Genomic DNA, 22,500 nt, shown 5'->3' with positions numbered 1-22,500 from the left:
ACCTTCTCTGCACTCTTTCAATCTTATTTACATCCTTCCTGTAACTAGGTGACCAAAACTGTACACAATACTCCAAATTCGGCCTCACCAATGCCTTATATAACCTTACCATAACACTCCAACTTTTATACTCGATACTCCGATTTATAAAGGCCAATGTACCAAAGGCACTCTTTACGACCCTATCCACCTGTGACGTCACTTTTAGGGAATTCTGTACCTGTATTCCCAGATCCCTCTATTCAACTGCACTCTTCAGAGTCCTACCATTTACCCTGTACGTTCTTCTTTGGTTTGTCCTTCCAAAGTGCAATATCTCACACTTGTCTGCGTTAAATTCCATTTGCCATTTTTCAGCCCATTTTTCTAGTTGGTCCAAATCCCTCTGCAAGCTTTGAAAACCTTCCTCACTGTCCACTACACCTCCAATCTTTGTATCATCAGCAAACTTGCTGGTCCAATTTACCACATTATCATCCAGATCATTGATATAGATGACAAACAACAATGGACCCAACACCGATCCCTGCGGCACACCACTAGTCACAGGCCTCCACTCAGAGAAGCAATCCTCCACAACCACTCTCTGGCTTCTTCCATTGAGCCAGTGTCTTATCCAATTTAGTACCTCCCCATGTATACCTAGCGACTGAACCTTCCTAACTAACCTCCCATGAGGGACCTTGTCAAAGGCCTTGCTGAAATCCAGGTAGACAACATCCACCGCCTTCCCTTCATCCACTTTCCTGGTAACCTCCTCGAAAAACTCTAATAGATTGGTCAAACATGACCTACCACGCACAAAGCCATGTTGACTCTCCCTAATAAGTCCCTGTCTATCCAAATATTTGTAGATACTATCCCTTATCACACCTTCCAATAACTTGCCCACCACCGACGTCAAACTTACTGGCCGAAGATTTCCCAGATTTCTTTTGGAACCTTTTTTAAACAACGGAACAACATGAGCCACCCTCCAATCATCCGGCACCTCCCCCGTGAATACTGACATTTTAAATACAGAGAAAAGCTCCCTCTACACTGTCCCCCATCAAACACTCCCAGGACAGGTACAGCACGGGGTAAGATACAGAGTAAAGCTCTCTCCACACTGTCCCCCATCAAACACTCCCAGGGCAGGTACAGCACGGGGTTAGATACAGAGTAAAGCTCCCTCTACACTGTCCCCCATCAAACACTCCCAGGGCAGGTACAGCACGGGGTTAGATACAGAGTAAAGCTCCCTCTACACTGTCCCCCATCAAACACTCCCAGGGCAGGTACAGCACGGGGTTAGATACAGAGTAAAGCTCCCTCTATACTGTCCCCCATCAAACACCCCCAGGACAGGTACAGCACAGGGTTAGATACAGAGTAAAGCTCCCTCTACACTGTCCCCCATCAAACACTCCCAGGGCGGGTACAGCACGGGGTTAGATACAGAGTAAATCTCCCTCTACACTGTCCCCCATCAAACACTCCCAGGGCAGGTACAGCACGGGGTTAGATACAGAGTAAAGCTCCCTCTACACTGTCCCCATCAAACACTCCCAGGGCAGGTACAGCACGGGGTTAGATACAGAGTAAAGCTCCCTCTACACTGTCCCCCATCAAACACTCCCAGGGCGGGTACAGCACGGGGTTAGATACAGAGTAAAGCTCCCTCTACACTGTCCCCCATCAAACACTCCCAGGGCAGGTACAGCACGGGGTTAGATACAGAGTAAAGCTCCCTCTACACTGTCCCCCATCAAACACTCCCAGGGCAGGTACAGCACGGGGTTAGATACAGAGTAAAGCTCCCTCTACACTGTCTCCATCAAACACTCCCAGGGCGGGTACAGCACGGGGTTAGATACAGAGTAAAGCTCCCTCTACACTGTCCCCCATCAAACACTCCCAGGGAGGGTACAGCACGGGGTTAGATACAGAGTAAAGCTCCCTCTACACTGTTCCCCATCAAACACTCCCAGGACAGGTACAGCACGGGGTTAGATACAGAGTAAAGCTCCCTCTACACTGCCCCCATCAAACACTCCCAGGGCAGGTACAGCACAGGGTTAGATACAGAGTAAAGCTCCCTTTACACTGTCCCCCTTCAAACACTCCCAGGGCGGGTACAGCACGGGGTTAGATACAGAGTAAAGCTCCCTTTACACTGTCCCCCTTCAAACACTCCCAGGGCAGGTACAGCACAGGGTTAGATACAGAGTAAAGCTCCCTTTACACTGTCCCCCTTTAAACACTCCCAGGGCGGGTACAACACGGGGTAAGATACAGAATAAAGCTCCTTCTACACTGTCCCCCATCAAACACTCCCAGGGCGGGTACAGCACGGGGTTAGATACAGAGTAAAGCTCCCTCTACACTGTCCCCATCAAACACTCCCAGGGCGGGTACAGCACGGGGTTAGATACAGAGTAAAGCTCCCTCTACACTGTCCCCCATCAAACACTCCCAGGGCGGGTACAGCACGGGGTTAGATACAGAGTAAAGCTCCCTCTACACTGTCCCCCATCAAACACTCCCAGGGCAGGTACAGCACGGGGTTAGATACAGAGTAAAGCTCCCTCTACACTGTCCCCATCAAACACACCCAGGGCGGGTACAGCATGGGGTTAGATACAGAGTAAAGCTCCCTCTACACTGTCCCCCATCAAACACTCCCAGGACAGGGACAGCACGGGGTTAGATACAGAGTAAAGCTCCCTCTACACTGTCCCCCATCAAACACTCCCAGGACAGGTACAGCACGGGGTTAGATACAGAGTAAAGCTCCCTCTACACTGTCCCCCATCAAACACTCCCAGGACAGGTACAGCACGGGGTTAGATACAGAGTGAAGCTCCCTCTACACTGTCCCCCATCAAATACTCCCAGGACAGGTACAGCATGGAGTTAGACACAGAGTAAAGCTCCCTCTACACTGTCCCCCATCAAACACTCCCAGGACAAGTACAGCACGGGGTTAGATACAGAGTGAAGCTTCCTCCTGAGTCGTACAGATTTACCGTGGATTTGGGAGAAGATGCTGGATTGCATGTTCTGAAGTTGGATCATGTTCATCTCCCGCAGGTCACTCGGCTCCAGTGAGCGGCTTCTCCTTTCGGTGTCTCTGGACTGCGGGAGAAACAGATTAATTCTGTCGCAGAATGTGCAGATAAAACAAAACCCTGCCTTTCTATAGCGCCTTTCCCAACCTCGGGACCTTGGACAGTGCTTTAATGTCACTGAGATCCTTTCAGAAGTGCAGTCCTCATTGTAGCAAATGGGGCAGCCAATTGGTACACAGCAAGATCCCACAAACAGCAATGTTACATGAGGGTGTATCCAGTTTTACAGATAATGATTAAAGGATGAATATTGGTCCCTGCACAGCGGGGAGAGCCCCCCGGCCCACCCACACCCTTCCCCGTCCCACAATACAGGCTCACGGTTATCTTATATCCTTCTGACATAGCAGACAATGCCTCAGTTTAATGTCTCATCTGAAAGAAAGTTCTACTGACAGTGCGGCACTCCCTCAGCACTGACCCTCTGACAGTGCGGCACTCCCTCAGCACTGACCCTCTGACAGTGCGGCACTCCCTCAGCACTGACCCTCTGACAGTGCGGCACTCCCTCAGCACTGACCCTCGGACAGTGCGGCACTCCCTCAGCACTGACCCTCTGACAGTGCGGCACTCCCTCAGCACTGACCCTCTGACAGTGCGGCACTCCCTCAGCACTGACCCTCTGACAGTGCGGCACTCCCTCAGCACTGACCCTCTGACAGTGCGGCACTCCCTCAGCACTGACCCTCTGACAGTGCGGCACTCCCTCAGCACTGACCCTCTGACAGTGCGGCACTCCCTCAGCACTGACCCTCTGACAGTGCGGCACTCCCTCAGCACTGACCCTCTGACAGTGCGGCACTCCCTCAGCACTGACCCTCTGACAGTGCGGCACTCCCTCAGCACTGACCCTCTGACAGTGCGGCACTCCCTCAGCACTGACCCTCTGACAGTGCGGCACTCCCTCAGCACTGACCCTCTGACAGTGGGGCACTCCCTCAGCACTGACCCTCTGACAGTGGGGCACACCCTTCCCACTGCGCTGGGATTGTCTGCCTGGTACGTCTGAGGCCAACTGATGAAATCCGTACCGCCCGGCCTGAACGATCTTCGCCTGAACCACAAAGGGACACGATGAATGGATTGGTCAAGATTAGACCCTCCGAGGCCTCACGCACCTGCTGTTTCTCCAGGTCCAGTCTCCTCTTGACTAAGGCCAGGTCTCTCTTCGCTTCGCTCTCCAGCTCCTTCTTGCGAGACAGAAGACTTCCTTCAGCGGGGACGCCCTCACTTGAACACCTCTGGAAAAAATGCACAGTGCTGAGGACTGGGATAGCAGCAGGATGAAGCACAGACAGGCCATTCAGCCCATTGTGCTGCTGCTACTGCCTTTGGATAGATCCATTCTCCCCGCCTTCCCATTCCCCCTTCAAATAGTTTTTTCTTTCGAAAGTACTTCTCCAATTCCCCCTTTTGAAAGTTCCTATTGTGATGTTTAAGGTGCGTGGGACATAGGTTTAAGGTGCGTGGGGAATAGTTTAGAGGAGATGTGCGAGGTAAGTTTTTTACACAGAGGGGGGTGAATATCTGGAGTGCGCTGCCTGGGGAGGGGGTGGGAGCGGGTACGATAGCGGCATTTAAGGGGCAACTAGACGGATACATGAATAGGATGGGAATGGAAGGATACGGACTCTGTAAGTGCGTACGGTTTTAGTTTAGGCAGGCATCATGATCGGCACAGGCTTGGAGGGCCGAAAGGCCTGTTCCTGTGCTGTACTGTTCTTTGTTCGCAGATCAGGTGACAGGAGTTCTTTTATTTTCAGTTGTGAGCTGCAGGTTTTAGTTTTAGAAGGGACATCAGGCTGAAAGCAGTGTCTCTCTCTCTCTCTGTCCCTGGTTTTGGGAAATTCTGCTGTTTAGCTGAAAGCTTTCCCGGTGTAAAGAATCTGCTGTTGATGGCTTGACCAGAGTCTCTCCCTGGTGTTCTGGGAAGCTGTGCTGACTTCAAATTGTTCTGAGTGTATCAACAAAACTGCAGCATTCAACCAAAGGACTTAATTCTAGTATCACGTGAACATTAGTCTTTGCTGTGTTAAATCCTGTGGAAAGGGTTTTGTCTGAAGGAATGTTGTGGTTTTGACTGGAACATCTTAGATATATTTAAGGGTGATAAATTATTGTAATTGTTTTGTTTGTAATTGATAGAAGTTATTGCTAATTCTCTCCATACATGTTAGCTATATTCTTAAATAAATTTTTGTTTGATAAAAGCTCCCTTTGGGGTCATTTGAATCATACCTGAAGCAAAACATCTCATGTTTATCCCTGGCCAAATTCAATGTGCAAAACTTATGATCCAGGTGGGCTCCGTAAAACACTTTGGAGTTTGTGACCTGAACCACAACACTATTGAATCGGTTTCCGCCGCCCTTTCAGGCAGCGCCTTCCAGATCACAACTCGCTGCGTTAAAAATAAAACCTTCTCATCTCCCCACTTCTGGTTCTTTACCCGACCCTCTTCAATCTGGTTACCCACCCTCCTGCCACCGGGAAATGCTTTCTCCTTATTTAGAATCATAGAATCATAGAAGGAGACCATTCAGCCCATCGAGTCTACACCGACCACAATCCCACCCAGGCCCTATCCCCGTAACCCCCACATATTTACCCTGCTAATCCCCCTGACACTAAGGGGCAATTGATCATGGCCAATCCACCCTAACCCGCACATCTTTGGAGTGCGGGAGGAAACTGGAGCACCCGGAGGAGACCCACGCAGCCACGGGGGGGAGAAGGTGCAGACTCCACGCAGACAGTGACCCGAGCCGGGAAGCGAACCCGGTTCCCTGGGCGCTGTGAGGCAGCAGCGCTAAACCACTGTGCCACCGTGTCGTCCCCTCGTGATTTTGAACGGCTCGATTAAATCTCTTCCTTTAACCTTCTCTGCTCCGAGGAAGACGATCCCAGCTTCTCCCAGTCTCTCCGCATGAACTGAACCCCTCTAATTCCTGGTCCCATGCTGGGTAAACCTCCCTCCGCACCGTCTCCCAGACCTTGACATCCTTCCTATAATGCACAGTTCGGAATAGGAGCCAACACTCTAGCTGAGGCCAAAGCAGGGATTTATAAATATTTGGCAGGAATTCCTTGCTTTCATTTTCCATCCCTCTGCCAAAGACCCCATATGTTATTTTTTTCTGAAAAGCTTTGTCAGCCTCTCCTGTTACATTCACAGATTGCCATCCATAAACCCCATACGTCCACGCACCCCATTTTAACACTGCACCACTGAGTTCAGTTCGATTCTCTTCGTAATTCCCGCAGAAATTAGTTTATTTATTAGTGTCACAAGTAAGGCTTACATTAACACTGCAATGAAGTTACTGTGAAAATCCCCCAGTCGCCACACTCTGGCGCCTGTTCGGGTAACACTGAGGGAGAATTTAGCACGGTCAGTGCTCCCTAACCAGCACGTCTTTCAGACTGTGGGAGGAAACCGGAGCACCCGGAGGAAACCCACGCAGACACGGGGAGAACGTGCAGACTCCGCACCGTCTTATTGTGTGCAGTTCTGGTCACCTCACTATGAGAAGGATGTGGAAGCGCTGGAAAGAGTGCAGAGAAGATTTATCAGGATGCTGCCTGGTTTGGAGGGTAGGTCTTATGAGGAAAGGTTGAGGGAGCTAGGGCTGTTCTCTCTGGAGCGGAGGAGGCTGAGGGGAGACTTAATAGAGGTTTATAAAATGATGAAGGGGATAGATAGAGTGAACGTTCAAAGACTATTTCCTCGGGTGGATGGAGCTATTACAAGGGGGCATAACTATAGGGTTCGTGGTGGGAGATACAGGAAGGATATCAGAGGTAGGTTCTTTACGCAGAGAGTGGTTGGGGTGTGGAATGGACTGCCTGCAGTGATAGTGGAGTCAGACACTTTAGGAACATTTAAGCGGTTATTGGATAGGCACATGGAGCACACCAGGATGATAGGGAGTGGGATAGCTTGATCTTGGGTTCAGATAAAGCTCGGCACAACATCGTGGGCCGAAGGGCCTGTTCTGTGCTGTACTGTTCTATGTTCTATGTTCTAGACAGTGACCCTGAGGCTGGAATTGAACCCAGGTCCCTGTAGCTGTGAGGCACCAGTGTTAACCACCGTGCCATCGTGTCACTCCTTAATCACTTGCCAGTGTTATTACAAGCCACAGATTGGGCCATTCAGCCCATCACGTCCATGCCAGCTCTCTGGATGAGCGATGGGCCTCATGCCACTCCCCCCACCTTCACCGCTCCCCGTATCCCCGCACACTCTTCCTTTTCGGATTAATAATTCAAATCTTCCTGAAAGCCTCGGTTGAACAAGCCTCCGCCACATTCTTGGGCATTCCAGATTCTCACCACTCGCTGCGTGAGAAAGATTACCCCCATGTCTCCTTTGCTTCTTCTGTAAAATTCCTGGAACTCCCTGTCTAACAGCACCCTGGGTGTACCTACACCACATACACACTGCAGTGTTTTCTGTATCTCAGCTTGGTCTGGGCTCCTGCTTTGACCAAGACCGCAAGGAACTACAAAGGGTCGTGAATGTAGCCCAGTCCCATCACGCAAACCAGCCTCCCATCCATTGACTCCGTCTACACTTGCCGCTGCCTCGGCAAAGCAGCCAGCATAATTAAGGACCCCACGCACCCCGGACATTCTCTCTTCCACCTTCTTCCGTCGGGAAAAAGATACAAAAGTCTGAGGTCACGTACCAACCGACTCAAGAACAGCTTCTTCCCTGCTGCCGTCAGACTTTTGAATGGACCTACCCCGCATTAAGTTGATCTTTCTCTACACCCTAGCTATGACTGTAACACTACATTCTGCACTCTCTCCTTTCCTTCTCTATGAACGGTATGCTTTGTATAGCGCGCAAGAAACAATACGTCTCACTGTATCCCAATACATGTGACAATAATAAATCAAATCAAATTCTTCTCCTCTATGTACTCTATGAACGGTATGCTCTGTCTGTATAGCGCGCAAGAAACAATATTTTTCACTGTATCCCAATACATGTGACAATAATAAATCAACTCAAATCAAATCTAAGTCCCTTGGACGGATCCCCCTCAGCTTGGATGGTTCCTGACCTCCAATGCGCCTTGACAATGGGGGTCAAAGTCTCGATGGATCATCGTTACGCTCTTCAACAACAGGAACGCAGCAGGGCAACCTGTCACCGAACGGTGTCCACACTGACCTTTCACCTCGCTGTCAAACAAAGGGAGCGAAAGGTCAGGGGTGGGTCAGGCTACCTGAGGGGGTGGTGTGGCAGAGGCTCCCGCGACGGCTTCCTCGGTGTCACTCTCGCTGCTGCTGTCATTGATAAAACACAACTGCAAGTTCATCCGACTGTGAAATCTGTGTAAGAGAGAGAGAGAATCAGTAACAAACACCAGCGGATTGACAGCCATCTCTGCGTTAGCCGGTGGGGCGCACCACTCACTGCTGGTACCTCAACTCGCTCGTGGCTCACGGGACAACACTCTAGGGTCAGTGCTGAGGGAGTGCCACACTGTCAGAGGGTCGGTGCTGAGGGAGTGCCGCACTGTCAGAGGGTCAGTGCTGAGGGAGTGCCGCACTGTCAGAGGGTCAGTACTGAGGGAGTGCCGCACTGTCAGAGGGTCAGTACTGAGGGAGTGCCGCACTGTCAGAGGGTCAGTGCTGAGGGAGTGCCGCACTGTCAGAGGGTCAGTGCTGAGGGAGTGCCGCACTGTCAGAGGGTCAGTGCTGAGGGAGCGCCGCACTGTCAGAGGGTCAGTGCTGAGGGAGTGCCGCACTGTCAGAGGGTCAGTGCTGAGGGAGTGCCGCACTGTCAGAGGGTCAGTGCTGAGGGAGTGCTGCACTGTCAGAGGGTCAGTACTGAGGGAGTGCCGCACTGTCAGAGGGTCAGTACTGAGGGAGTGCCGCACTGTCAGAGGGTCAGTGCTGAGGGAGCGCCGCACTGTCAGAGGGTCAGTGCTGAGGGAGTGCCGCACTGTCAGAGGGTCAGTGCTGAGGGAGTGCCGCACTGTCAGAGGGTCAGTGCTGAGGGAGTGCCGCACTGTCAGAGGGTCAGTGCTGAGGGAGTGCCGCACTGTCAGAGGGTCAGTGCTGAGGGAATCTCCATGCCTGTCCTCATGTGGATTGTGATGCACCAAGAGACAGAGTTCTCAAGCGGTTCCCCATGATGCCACGGCTGGCAGAGGGGAGGCTGTGGCCACTCTACACTTGGCCAGTCTGGCCTCGGAGTGACAGGAATTAGTTCCCAGCCGGCCGGGCCTGCTGCTTACCGAGTGCTGCAACTGAAGCCTGTCATCTGCCAAGTGTTGTTGTTGTCCCTCTCCCAGGATGTGAATCTGTGCAAACTGTCCATCCTCCTCCTCCCCAAGGGCTGGAATGGAAAACGTAACAGCGTCGAAACACAGAAACATAGAAACATAGAGGATAGGAGCAGGAGGAGGCCATTCGGCCCTTCGAGCCTGCTCCACCATTCACCACCATCCTGGCTGATCGTCCAACTCAATAGCCTAATCCTGCTTTCCCCCCATAACCTTTGATCCCGTTCGCCCCAAGTGCTATATCCAGCCGCCTCTTGAATACATTCAATGTTTTGGCATCAACTACTTCCTGTGGTAATGAATTCCACAGGCTCACCACTCTCTGGGTGAAGAAATGTCTCCTCACCTCCGTCCTAAATGGTCCATCCCGAATCCTCAGACCGTGACCCCTGGTTCTGGACTCCCCCCACCATCGGGAACATCCTCCCTGCATCTACCCTGTCTAGTCCTGTTAGAATTTTATAAATCTCTCTGAGATCCTCCCTCATTCGTCTGAACTCCAGTGAAAACAATCCTAACCTGGTCAACCTCTCCTCACACATCAGTCCCACCATCCCTGGAATCAGCCTGGTAAACCTTCGCTGCACTCCCTCCAGAGCAAGAACATCCTTCCTCAGAAAAGGAGACCAAAACTGCACACAATACTCTCGGTGTGGCCTCACCAAGGCCGTGTATAATTGCAACAACACATCCCTGCTCCTGTACTCAAAACCTCTCTCAATGAAGGCCAACATACCATTTGCCTTCTTCACCGCCTGCTGCACCTGCATGCTTACCTTCAGCGACTGGTGCACAAGGACACCCAGGTCCCTCTGCACACTCCCCTCTCCCAATTTACAGCCATTCAGGTAGTAATCTGTAGCATCATAGCTGGATCAGTGCTCCCCGATGTAACTACCCCCGCATCCATCAAGAGACTCTCTATTAACAGCTCTCATGCTCTCTTTTGCCCAGAAATTAAAAAAAACCCAACCAGGTATTCCGGTCACTGTCCCTCTCCCAGATCCTCTGCTCCATTACGGAATCGATACAACACAGAAAGAGGCCATTCAGCCAGCCACATCCATGCTGGACATGAGCAACCCAGTTAGTCCCGCTCCCTCAGCTCTACGCCTTCCTCTTCATGGCACGGTGGCACAGTGGATAGCACTGCTGCCTCACAGCGCCAGGGACCCGGGTTCGATTCCCGGCTTGGGTCACTGTCTGTGTGGAGTCTGCACGTTCTCCCTGTGTCTGCGTGGGTTTCCTCCGGGTGCTCCGGTTTCCTCCCACAGTTGGAAAGACGCACTGGTTAGGGTGCGTTGGCCGTGCTAAATTCTCCCTCAATGTACCTGGACAGGCGCCAGAGTGTGGTGACTAGGGGATTTTCACAGTAACTTCATTGAAGTGTTAATGTAAACCTTACCTGTGACTAATAAATAAACTGTAAATTTTATGTGCAGGTTAGGTGGATTGGCCATGCTAAATTGCCCCTTAGTGTCCAAAGATGTGCGGGTTAGGTGGATTGGCTATGCTAAATTGCCCCTTAGTGTCCAAAGATGTGCGGGTTAGGTGGATTGGCCATGCTAAATTGCCCCTTAGTGTCCAAAGATGTGCAGGTTAGGTGGATTGGCCATGCTAAATTGCCCCTTAGTGTCCAAAGATGTGCACATTAGGTGGATTGGCCATGCTAAATTGCCCCTTAGTGTCCAAAGATGTGCGGGTTAGGTGGATTGGCCATGCTAAATTGCCCCTTAGTGTCCAAAGATGTGTAGGTTAGGTGGATTGGCCATGCTAAATTGCCCCTTAGCGTCAGGGGGATTAGCTAGGGTAAATACGTGGGGTTACGGGAATAGGGCCTGGGTGGGATTGTGGTCGATGCAGACTCGATGGGCCGAATGGCCTCCTTTTGCACTGTAGGAATTCTATGATTTTCCGGATAACTCCCTCTAAAAGCCACGAATGAATCTGTCTCCGCCACACACTCTCGGGCTGTGTGTTCCAGACTCTAACCATTAAAACAAGCGTCTCCCGTTTTTTGCCATCGATTATTTTGCTGTTTGCCTTGTTGTGGGTGTCTTCTGCTCCTCTGGGAAGGGGGGGGTGCGGGGCTGGGGCGGTGGCGGGGGTGGGGGGGAGGTCTCCTTCTCAGGATCAGCTTGGAATGGAGATGGGAGTTTGGAGTTGTCCCCCCTCTCCGGGTCTCTACAATAGGCAAAGTCCTGATCGTACTCAACCAGCCATTGCTTGCAAAACCCAGGACATAATGTCCGACGATAAATGTGATTCTGCAATTGGACAGCACTTACTGGACAATTCTGAGTGTGTTAAAAATATTATAACTAACAGCCAATTTTAGAGTATCTGTCAGGATCACACCTACACTTGCTAGGAGCTGCACATATTCGTACGCAAGGACCTATCCTCTGCAGGCAAAAGGAACTTGTCCAGGCATTGGAGGACAATCGCTCCCTCGTGCATAGTCCATGGTAACGCCTCAACCAATCATAGATCATAGAATCCCACAGTCCAGAAGGAGGCCATTTGGCCCATCGAGTCTGTACCGACTACAATCCCACCCAGGCCCTATCCCCATAACCCCATGCATTTACCCTAGCGAGTCCCCCTGACACTAGGGTTAATTTAGCATGGCCAATCCATCTAACCTGCACATCATTGGACTGTGGGAGGAAACCGGAGCACCCGGAGGAAACCCACGCAGACACGGGGGAGAACGTGCAGACTCCGCACAGACAGCGACCCAAGCTGGGAATCTGTGAAGCAGCAGTGTTAACCACTGTGCCACCGTGCGGCCCATCCACTGCGCTGTGATGAGGTTGCTGTGAGATCGCAGGAGATAGGAGCAGGAGTAGACCGCATGGTCCTCGCATGGTCTGTTCCACATTCAATACAATCACAGCAGATTGTGGACTTTGACTCCACTTTCCTGCCTGCTCCCCGCACTCCACACCCCTTTGACTTCCTGAGAGACTAAAAATCTGACTAATCCCAGAAAATCTGGCATGGAAATTTGGCATGTCAGCTACGACTCTCACCAACTTTTACAGATGCACCAGAGAAAGCATTCTTTCTGGTTGTATCACAGCTTGGTCTGGGCTCCTGCTCTGCCCAAGACCGCAAGGAACTACAAGGGGTAGTTTTCATCCATTGACTCTGTCTACACTTCCCGCTGCCTCGGGGAAAAGCAGCCAGCATAATCAAGGACCCCACGCACCCCAGACATTCTCTCTTCCACCTTCTTCCGTCGGGAAAAAGATACAAAAGTCTGAGGTCACGTACCGACCGACTCAAGAACAGCTTCTTCCCTGCTGCCATCAGACTTTTGAATGGACCTACCTCGCATTAAGTTGATCTTTCTCTACACCCTAGCTATGACTGTAACACTACATTCTGCACTCTCTCCTTTCCTTCTCTATGAATGGTATGCTTTGTATAGTGCGCAAGAAACAATACTTTTCACTGCATCCCAATACATGTGTCAATAATAAATCAAATCAAATCCTTCTCCCCTATGTACTCTATGAACGGTATGCTTTGCATAGCGCGCAAGAAACAATACTTTTCACTGCATCCCAATACATGTGACAATTATAATCAAATCAAAATCTGCCAGCATTTGTCAGTCGATGTTTTATCTTCCGCGCCCGATTGGTTTCGATGCGGTCTTGCCCGGCAGTGAGCTTCCAGGTAACGGACGCACCACTGACCAAATCCCCCAGCGAGCGTCCACTCACCGACTGGTGCGCGGCAACAACGCTTGGCTTGCCGCTGCGCTCCCGCGCCTGTTTCTCCTGCTCCCGGAGCTGGAGGCCGGCGATGTGATTCTCCAGGGCTTCCCAGTTCATGATCGGCAAGTCGCTTCCAGCTCCATCCGTCGGTGAGGCCCCCGGCGTCGGTGGACCCTCGGCTGGCCGAGCCGGTGCCAGAGTGGCGCTGTCCCTCGGCACCGGGCTGGCGCCGCTGCTCCCTCCAACCGGGAGGCCATTCGGGGTCTCTGGGCCCCCCCGGCCCGCGTCCCCCGGAGCCTCGGGGGTCTTCAGCTCACAGTCCTGAAAACCCTCGTCATCGTCGGAGGAAGTGGTGCCCAGTCCTGGCGGCGGCTTCTGCTCGACAAGCTGCGATTGGTCAGAGTCTGAGCGAGATATCGGGGAACGGAACAATTCTCCACTCGAATCCATACCATTCTTCTAGAACTTGGGTCAGGTCGTGGGTGGGGGAGAGAGGACATCAGGTTAGAGAAGCCTCAATGGGTAGCACTCTCTCCTTAATAACTTGCACTTATATGGCGCCCACAATATCGTAAAAATTGAACATTGCCGAAAAGAGAAACAGATTGTCGAAGTTTTTCACCTTGCACTCATCAGGACACACACAAGAATGCCAAATTTCAGACGATCACAACTGTTGTGAAGTTAGTGTTTGTAAAATTTGCTAAGAGTTGTAAAATTGCGTGGTCTGTTAAAAAAGGTGGTTTTGTTGCTATGTTTAGAGAGTTAAAAGAGATGCAACTGCAGTACACAGAGAGCATAGAGTGAAACATTGTCTCGCGAGGCTAGGCAGGTTGTTTTTGAATTTTAACCAATCAATTTCAATTAGGCATTTGAATAGCAGCAGCCTATCAGATTTGAATTTGATGTTTTGATAACCCGTAAACCAATCCTATTGTGGGGATTTTTGGTATGTCATCAGGGATTTAAGAGCCACAGCTCCCAGCTCCAGAGAGCCAGACAGCAACTGCCTCTGGCAGCCAACCTCTGCCACAGCTCACAGCTTGAGAGAGAGTGAGACAGCAAGCAACTGTCTCTACCAGTGTAACGGCCATGTTTATGTCTTAAAAGAAAGCCTTGTCTCAATCGCAAAGGTACCAACAGAAGATAGTGAAGACAGAAGAAGTCAGCAAAGAAGACAGAAGATTCCGGATGATAAAACCTGATTATATATTGAGTGTGACTAGAAATTTTCTTTTGTTAATAAATGTGAATTGGATTTATCTAAACAGCATTCCATTAGAATAGTGTTTTATTTGGTTTATTAATAGTTTAGTTAACCTGCTCACTGTTAGTTAGATAAATAAATTGTTACTTGCAGAACAAAGAACAGTACAGCACAGGAACAGGCCCTTCGGCCCTCCAAGCCTGTGCTGCTCATTGGTCCAACTAGACCATTCGTTTGTATCCCTCCATTCCCAGGCTGCTCATGTGACTATCCAGGTAAGTCTTAAACGATGTCAGCGTGTCTGCCTCCACCACCCTACTTGGCAGCGCATTCCAGGCCCCCACCACTTGCTGTGTAAAAAACGTCCCTCTGATATCTGAGTTATACCTCGCCCCTCTCACCTTGAGCCCGTGACCCCTCGTGATCGTCACCTCCGACCTGGGAAAAAGCTTCCCACTGTTCACCCTATTGATACCCTTCATAATTTTGTACACCTCTATTAGGTCTCCCCTCATTCGCCGTCTTTCCAGGGAGAACAAGCCCAGTTTACCCAATCTCTCCTCATAGCTAAGACCCTCCATACCAGGCAACATCCTGGTAAACCTTCTCTGCACTCTCTCTAAAGCCTCCACATCCTTCTGGTAGTGCGGCGACCAGAACTGGACACAGTACTCCAAATGTGGCCTAACCAGCGTTCTATACAGCTGCAACATCAGACTCCAGCTTTTATACTCTATACCCCGTCCTATAAAGGCAAGCATACCATATGCCTTCTTCACCACCTTCTCCACCTGTGCTGCCACCTTCAAGGATTTGTGGACTTGCACACCTAGGTCCCTCTGTGTTTCTATACTCTTGATGGCTCTGCCATTTATTGTATAACTCCCCCCTACATTAGTTCTTCCAAAATGCATCACTTCGCATTTATCTGGATTAAATTCCATCTGCCACCTCTTCACCCATTTTTCCAGCCTATCTGTATCCTGCTGTATTGTCCGATAATGTTCATCGCTATCTGCAAGTCCAGCCATCTTCGTGTCATCCGCAAACTTGCTGATTACACCAGTTACACCTTCTTCCAAATCATTTATATATATCACAAATAGCAGAGGTCCCAGTACAGAGCCCTGCGGAACACCACTGGTCACAGACCTCCAGCCGGAAAAAGACCCTTCGAATGTTACCCTCTGTCTCCTGTGGCCAAGCCAGTTTTCTACCCATCTAGCCACCTCTCCTTGTATCCCATAAGCCTTAAACTTCTTAACCAACCTGCCATGAGGGACTCATGACAGAGAGAGAGAGAGAGAGACTCAGGTAGTTATTTTGATTGAAGCACTAAAAATTGCTGAAGTGCAGATAATCCCTTTCTCACACGCACTTTAGCAGATTATAAAGTGAGGTACTCCTCTTTGAGTGTTAGTTCTCGGAGAGGGGATCAACCTGTCCCTTCGTAACACAACAAACTATACTACAGAAGAATAGGTCGCGGATTGGTTGGCAAATCAACTCTGATTGGCTGAGGCGTTACCATGGGGAAAGCAGTGAGGAACTATAGGTTCCCCCAAGCTCCTAGATCATTCAGAATAGAAGCAGGGCTTGTACATTTTGTTTACAGATAACAGGCCCCTGCGTATGAACATATGGTGCTTTGAGCATGCATAAATGAGCCACGTTACAAGCTCGGCCGATTATCCTCTCCACTGTCCGATGTGGTTCCGCGATTGGGCAGCACTGGCTGAGCAACCATGAGTGCGCCAATAGTTGCACTAACAACCAATTTGAGATCTTCAATCGAACTCGCAATGTGACTCATTTCATTTGTTAGAAGCGGCAAGTATTCACCTAGGGAACTGTAGGAACTCCTTCTCTGCAAACAAAAGGAATAGTGTGGAAAATGCCAGAGTTGGGCTAGGGTGGGCACAGTAAGAAGTCTCACAACACCAGGTTAAAGTCCAACAGGTTTATTTGGAATCACGAGCTTTCGGAGCGCTGCTCCTTCATCAGGTGAGTGGAGAAGTGGGTTCACAAGCATGGTATATATAGACAAAGACACAATTGCAAGATAATGGTTGGAATGCTTGCAAAGTCCTACTAACTGTCCTGTCTGGAGACAATTCACACCTCTTTAACCTGTGATTATCCCTATATCCATTCACACTGTCTGTACCTGTAAAGACTTGATCATCAATAAAGACTCGCATTCCAACCATTATCTTGCAGTTGTGTCTCTGTCTATATATGCCATGTTTGTGAAAGCTACCTCTCCACTCACCTGATGAAAGAGCAGCGCTCCGAAAGCTCGTGATTCCAAATAAACTTGTTGGACTTTAACCCAGTTTTGAGAGACTTCTTACTGCAAACAAAAGGAATAAACCTTTTTGATATGGATTACCCAGGGGCTTGGGGTATTTATAGTTGCCCATCGCTTGCTCCATGGCAACGCCTCGGCCAATCAGAGTCGACTCGCCAACCAATCAGCACTCTATCCTCCTGCAGCATAAACTGTCGTGATTGTTTGAAAATTTGACATTCTTGCGTTTGTCCTGATGAGTGCGAGAGGAAAAACTTCAGCAGCATGTCTCTTTTCAGCAACGTTCTTGTTCAGTTCTACCAAGCGACTGTAACTTCCCAAGGCGCTTAACAAGAGAGTTTATCAATGAAAACATTTCTGACTCTGAGCCACATTAAGACAGGTCAAAGGAGGGGGAAAAAGAGAAACGGGGAAACTTAAGGAAGAAATTCCGAAGCTTAGGATCCAGGGAGTTGAAAGCACAGCCATCAGCGGCGTAGCGTTTAAAACAGGAGGTGTGAATTTGGAGCTCAGATATATTGGAGCATTGCAGGGCTGGAGGAGGTTAAATAGATCATTAAGCAGATACATGGGAACACCAACCCCCCTGCAAGTTCCCCTCCAAGCCACTCATTATCCTGACTTGGGAATATATCGCCGTTCCTTCGCAGTCGCTGGGTCAAAATCCTGGAACTCCCTCTCTAACGGCATTGTGGGTCAACCCACAGCGCGCGGACTGCAGCGATTCAAGATGGCGGCTCACCACCACCTTCTCAAGGGGCAACTAGGGATGGGCAATAAATGCTGGCCCAGCCAGTGACACCCATGTCCCACGAATGAATAAAAATGTCAGTGCATCGTGGCTATGAAGGATCTTAAATCATGAGCTTCGCCCAGAAATAAAAGGCAGGCGCAGAATCCGGAGCCGGTTGTGCTAAGGGAAGAAATACTTGGAAAGGAAAGAGATGGCTCTTTCAGAGAAACATTACAAGTGAGATGGACCACGATACCAGGGTTCAGGGGAATAACTTACAAGATTGAAGATTGGATAAACTTGGTTCGTTTTGCCTTGTTTACAGGAGATTGAGTAGAGATTAAGGTCTTTGAAAGGACTCAGAGAAACGTAGAAAGTAGGAGCGGGAGTAGGACTTTCAGCCCTTAGAATCATAGAATCCCTACAGTACAGAAGGAGGCCATTCGGCCCATTGCGTCTGCCACAATCTCACCCAGGCCTTATTCCCGTAATCCCACACATTTACCCTAGCTAATCCCCCTGACACTAAAGGACAATTTAGAATGGCCAATCCACCTAACCCGCACATCTTTGGGCACTGAGGGGCAATTTAGCATGGCCAATCCACCTAACCCGCACATCTTTGGGCACTGAGGGGCAATTTAGCATGGCCAATCCCTCTAACCCGCACATCTTTGGACACTAAAGGGCAATTTAGCATGGCCAATCCACCTAACCCGCACATCTTTGGACACTAAGGGGCAATTTAGCATGGCCAATCCACCTAACCCACACATCTTTGGACACTAAGGGGCAATTTAGTATGGCCAATCCACCTAACCCGCACATCTTTGGGCACTGAGGGGCAATTTAGCCTGGCCAATCCACCTAACCTGCACATCTTTGGCTTGTGGGAGGAAACCGGAGCACCCGGAGGAAACCCACGCAGACACGGGGAGAATGTACAGACTCCGCACGGACAGTGACCCGAGCCGGGAATCGAACCCGGATCCCTGGCGCTGTGAAGCAGCAGTGCTAACCACTGTGCTACCCCTTAGGATAAGGGGTGGCAAACTTAAAACAGAGTGGAGGAGAAACTACTTCTCCCAAACGGTTGTGAATCTGTGGAATTCGCTGCCCCAAAGTGCGTTGGATGCTGGGACAGTGAGTGAATTTAAGGAGGAGTTGGACAGATGTTTAATTGGGAATGGGGGTTGAAGGGTTATGGGGGAGAAGGCAGGAAAATGGGGATGAGGGGCGTATCAGCCATGATCGAATGGCGGAGCGGACTCGATGGGCCGAATGGCCTAATTCTGCTCCTATATCTTATGAACTCCTTCCCATGGCAAGTATATCCTTTCTTGGGGTAAGGAATTAGCCTTGATCAGGTGGGTACAGAGAAAATATTGCCTCCCACAGCAGAAAGTGGGACAGAGGAGCATAAGCTTAAAGCTAGAATGTGGCCGTTTACGAATCGGGGCATAACTCAAACTTTCAAACCCTTTACAAATGACATGTTGAAAGAAAATTGCATTTAGATAGCACCTTTCGCAACCTCAGTCTGCCAGAGTGCCTCAATAAGGTGCAGTCATTGTTGCAACTTAGAACATTTGGCAGCCAATTTGCACAAAGCAAGCTCCCACAAACAGTAAGGTGAAGATGATTAGATAATCTGACCCTTAGCCCTTTTTTTTCACTGATAGGATGTGGGCGTCACTGGGCTGGGCCAGCGTTTATTGTCCATGCCTAGTTGCCCCTTGGGCTGAGTGTCCCGCTCGGCCATTTCAGAGGGGCAGTTAGGAGTCGACCACATTGGCCGTGGGGTTCTGGAGTCACATGGAGGCCAGACCGGGTCAGGGTGGCAGATACACAGCAATCGGTAACAAGAGGTTACAGTCTTAGCCGAAGGCGTGGCAGGTTTAAAACAGACATGGGGAGAAGTGAAATAAAAGCGAAATACCGCGGATGCTGGAATCTGAAACAAAAAACAGAAAATGCTGGAAAATCTCAATGAGTCTGACAGCATCAGTGGAGAAAGAGAGCCTGGATGACCCTTCCTCAGAGTTGAAAGGTCAGAGCTCCATTCTCTCTCCACACGCGCTGTCAGGCCGGCTGAGATTTTCCAGCATTTTCTGTCGTGTAATGAGGAGGAGTTACTTCTCTCAAAGGGGAGTGACTCGATGGAATTCACCATCCAGAGGGCGGTGGATGCCGGGACTTTGAGTAAGTTTAAGGAAGGGGTGGACAGGTTTTTAATTAGTAAGGGTTTGAGGAGATATGGTGAACTGCAGGGCAAAGGTGGAGATGAGGCCGAGATGAGGTCAACCATGATCATAGGGGCGGCACGGTAGCACAGTGGGTTAGCACTGCTGCTTCACAGCTCCAGGGTCCCGGGTTCGATTCCCGGCTCGGGTCGCTGTCTGTGTGGAGTTTGCACATTCTCCCTCGTGTCTGCGTGGGTTTCCTCCGGGTGCTCCGGTTTCCTCCCACAGTCCAAAGATGTGCGGGTTAGGTTGATTGGCCATGCTAAAAATTGCCCCTTAGTGTCCTGAGTTGTGTAGGTTAGAGGGATTAGTGGGTAAAATATGTAGGGGTATGGGGGTAGGGCCTGGGTGGGATTGTGGCCGGTGCAGACTCGATGGGCCGAATGGCCTCTTTCTGTGCTGTAGTTTCTATGATTCATATGGAATAGCGGGGTAGGCTCGAGGGGCTGAATGGCCAACTGCTGTTGCGAGTTCTTATGATTCTTTCCCTGAAGGACATTCATGAACCCGGATAGGTTTTCACAATTGGCAATGGCTTCACAATCATCTGTTCATAGAATCCCTACAGTGCAGAAGGAGGCCATTCAGCCCATCAAATCTGCACCAATCACAATTCCACCCAGGCCCTATCCCCATAACCCCATGCATTTACCCTAGCTAGTCCCCCTGACACTAAGGGGCAATTTAGCATGGTCAATCCACCAAACCCACACATCTTTGGACTGTGGGAGGAAACCGGAGCACCCGGAGGAAACCCACTCAGGCACGGGGAGAAAGTGCAAACACCCAATGGGCTGAATGGCCTCCTTCTGCACTGTAGGAGTTCTATGATATGATAAAAATGATATGACTCTCTGAGAGGGTCCAACCCCAACCCTCTGAGAGGGTCCAACCCCAACCCTCTGAGAGGGTCTAACCCCAACCCTCTGAGAGGGTCTAACCCCAACCCTCTGAGAGGGTCTAACCCCAACCCTCTGAGAGGGTCTAACCCCAACCCTCTGAGAGGGTCTAACCCCAACCCTCTGAGAGGGTCTAACCCCAACCCTCTGAGAGGGTCCAACCCCAACCCTCTGAGAGGGTCCAACCCCAACCCTCTGAGAGGGTCCAACCCCAACCCTCTGAGAGGGTCCAACCCCAACCCTCTGAGAGGGTCCAACCCCAACCCTCTGAGAGGGTCTAACCCCAACCCTCTGAGAGGGTCCAACCCCAACCCTCTGAGAGGGTCTAACCCCAACTCTCTGAGAGGGTCCAACCCCAACCCTCTGAGAGGGTCCAACCCCAACCCTCTGAGAGGGTCTAACCCCAACTCTCTGAGAGGGTCCAACCCCAACCCTCTGAGAGGGTCTAACCCCAACCCTCTGAGAGGGTCTAACCCCAACTCTCTGAGAGGGTCCAACCCCAACCCTCTGAGAGGGTCTAACCCCAACCCTCTGAGAGGGTCCAACCCCAACCCTCTGAGAGGGTCCAACCCCAACCCTCTGAGAGGGCCTAACCCCAACCCTCTGAGAGGGTCTAACCCCAACCCTCTGAGAGGGTCTAACCCCAACTCTCTGAGAGGGTCTAACCCCAACCCTCTGAGAGGGTCTAACCCCAACTCTCTGAGAGGGTCTAACCCCAACCCTCTGAGAGGGTCTAACCCCAACCCTCTGAGGGGGTCTAACCCCAACCCTCTGAGAGGGTCTAACCCCAACCCTCTGAGAGGGTCTAACCCCAACCCTCTGAGGGGGTCTAACCCCAACCCTCTGAGAGGGTCCAACCCCAACTCTCTGAGAGGGTCTAACCCCAACTCTCTGAGAGGGTCTAACCCCAACCCTCTGAGAGGGTCCAACCCCAACCCTCTGAGAGGGTCTAACCCCAACTCTCTGAGAGGGTCTAACCCCAACCCTCTGAGAGGGTCTAACCCCAACCCTCTGAGAGGGTCTAACCCCAACCCTCTGAGAGGGTCTAACCCCAACCCTCTGAGAGGGTCTAACCCCAACCCTCTGAGAGGGTCTAACCCCAACTCTCTGAGAGGGTCTAACCCCAACCCTCTGAGAGGGTCTAACCCCAACCCTCTGAGAGGGTCCAACCCCAACCCTCTGAGAGGATCCAACCCCAACCCTCTGAGAGGGCCTAACCCCAACCCTCTGAGAGGGTCTAACCCCAACCCTCTGAGAGGGTCTAACCCCAACTCTCTGAGAGGGTCTAACCCCAACTCTCTGAGAGGGTCTAACCCCAACCCTCTGAGAGGGTCTAACCCCCAACCCTCTGAGAGGGTCTAACCCCAACCCTCTGAGAGGGTCATATCATATCACATCCACCCATAATGATCCATTTTGGAGCGCAGGGCAAGAGAGGGGAGGATGGAGGACTGAAAGCTTTCAATAAGCAAGTCAGAGAGACTGAAGGATGGCCCCACAGAAAATGGGGGCAAGAGAGGGTGGGTGGGGGGAGAGAGGGAGGGAGGGGGGAAGAGAGGGGAGGGAGGGGGGAGAGAGGGAGGGAGGGGGGAGAGGGGAGGGAGGGGGGAGAGAAGGAGAGGGGGGAGAGAAGGAGGGAGGGGGAGAGAAGGAGGGAGGGGGGAGAGAGGGAGGGGAGGGGGGAGAGAGGGAGGGAGGGGGGAGAGAGGGAGGGAGGGGGGAGAGAGGGGAGGGAGGGGGGAGAGAGAGAGGGAGGGGGAGAGAGGGAGGGAGGGGGGAGAGAGGGAGGGAGGGGGAAGAGAGGGAGGGAGGGGGGAGAGAGGGAGGGGGGAGAGAGGGAAGGGGAGAAGAGAGGGAGGGGGAAGAGGGGAGGGGGAAGAGGGAGGGTGAAAAAGAGGGAGGGTGAAAAGGGAGGGAGGGTGAAAAAGAGGGAGGAGTGGAAAAAGGAGGGAGGGAGGGTGAAA

General features: G+C 51.1%; 1 protein-coding gene across 1 annotated transcript in view; it reads right to left on the bottom strand.

Annotated features, from left to right (window-relative positions):
* LOC144481736 (schwannomin-interacting protein 1-like) overlaps positions 1–13,603 on the bottom strand; it is a 27,999-nt gene extending 14,396 nt beyond the window's left edge. Inside the window, exons 1-5 of the mRNA XM_078200887.1 lie at positions 13,150–13,603; positions 9,368–9,468; positions 8,351–8,456; positions 4,232–4,354; positions 3,012–3,120 (exon numbers count right to left, since the gene is read on the bottom strand). Coding sequence (XP_078057013.1) covers positions 3,012–3,120; positions 4,232–4,354; positions 8,351–8,456; positions 9,368–9,468; positions 13,150–13,593 — 883 coding nt within the window. The 5' untranslated portion in view covers positions 13,594–13,603. The remainder of the gene's footprint in view (positions 1–3,011; positions 3,121–4,231; positions 4,355–8,350; positions 8,457–9,367; positions 9,469–13,149) is intronic.
* Between the last annotated feature and the right edge of the window lie 8,897 nt (positions 13,604–22,500).

Source organism: Mustelus asterias, chromosome 31 (assembly GCF_964213995.1).
Source record: "Mustelus asterias chromosome 31, sMusAst1.hap1.1, whole genome shotgun sequence".
Classification (NCBI taxonomy): Eukaryota; Metazoa; Chordata; class Chondrichthyes; order Carcharhiniformes; family Triakidae; genus Mustelus; species Mustelus asterias.
This window is presented reverse-complemented; position numbering and strand designations above follow the sequence as displayed.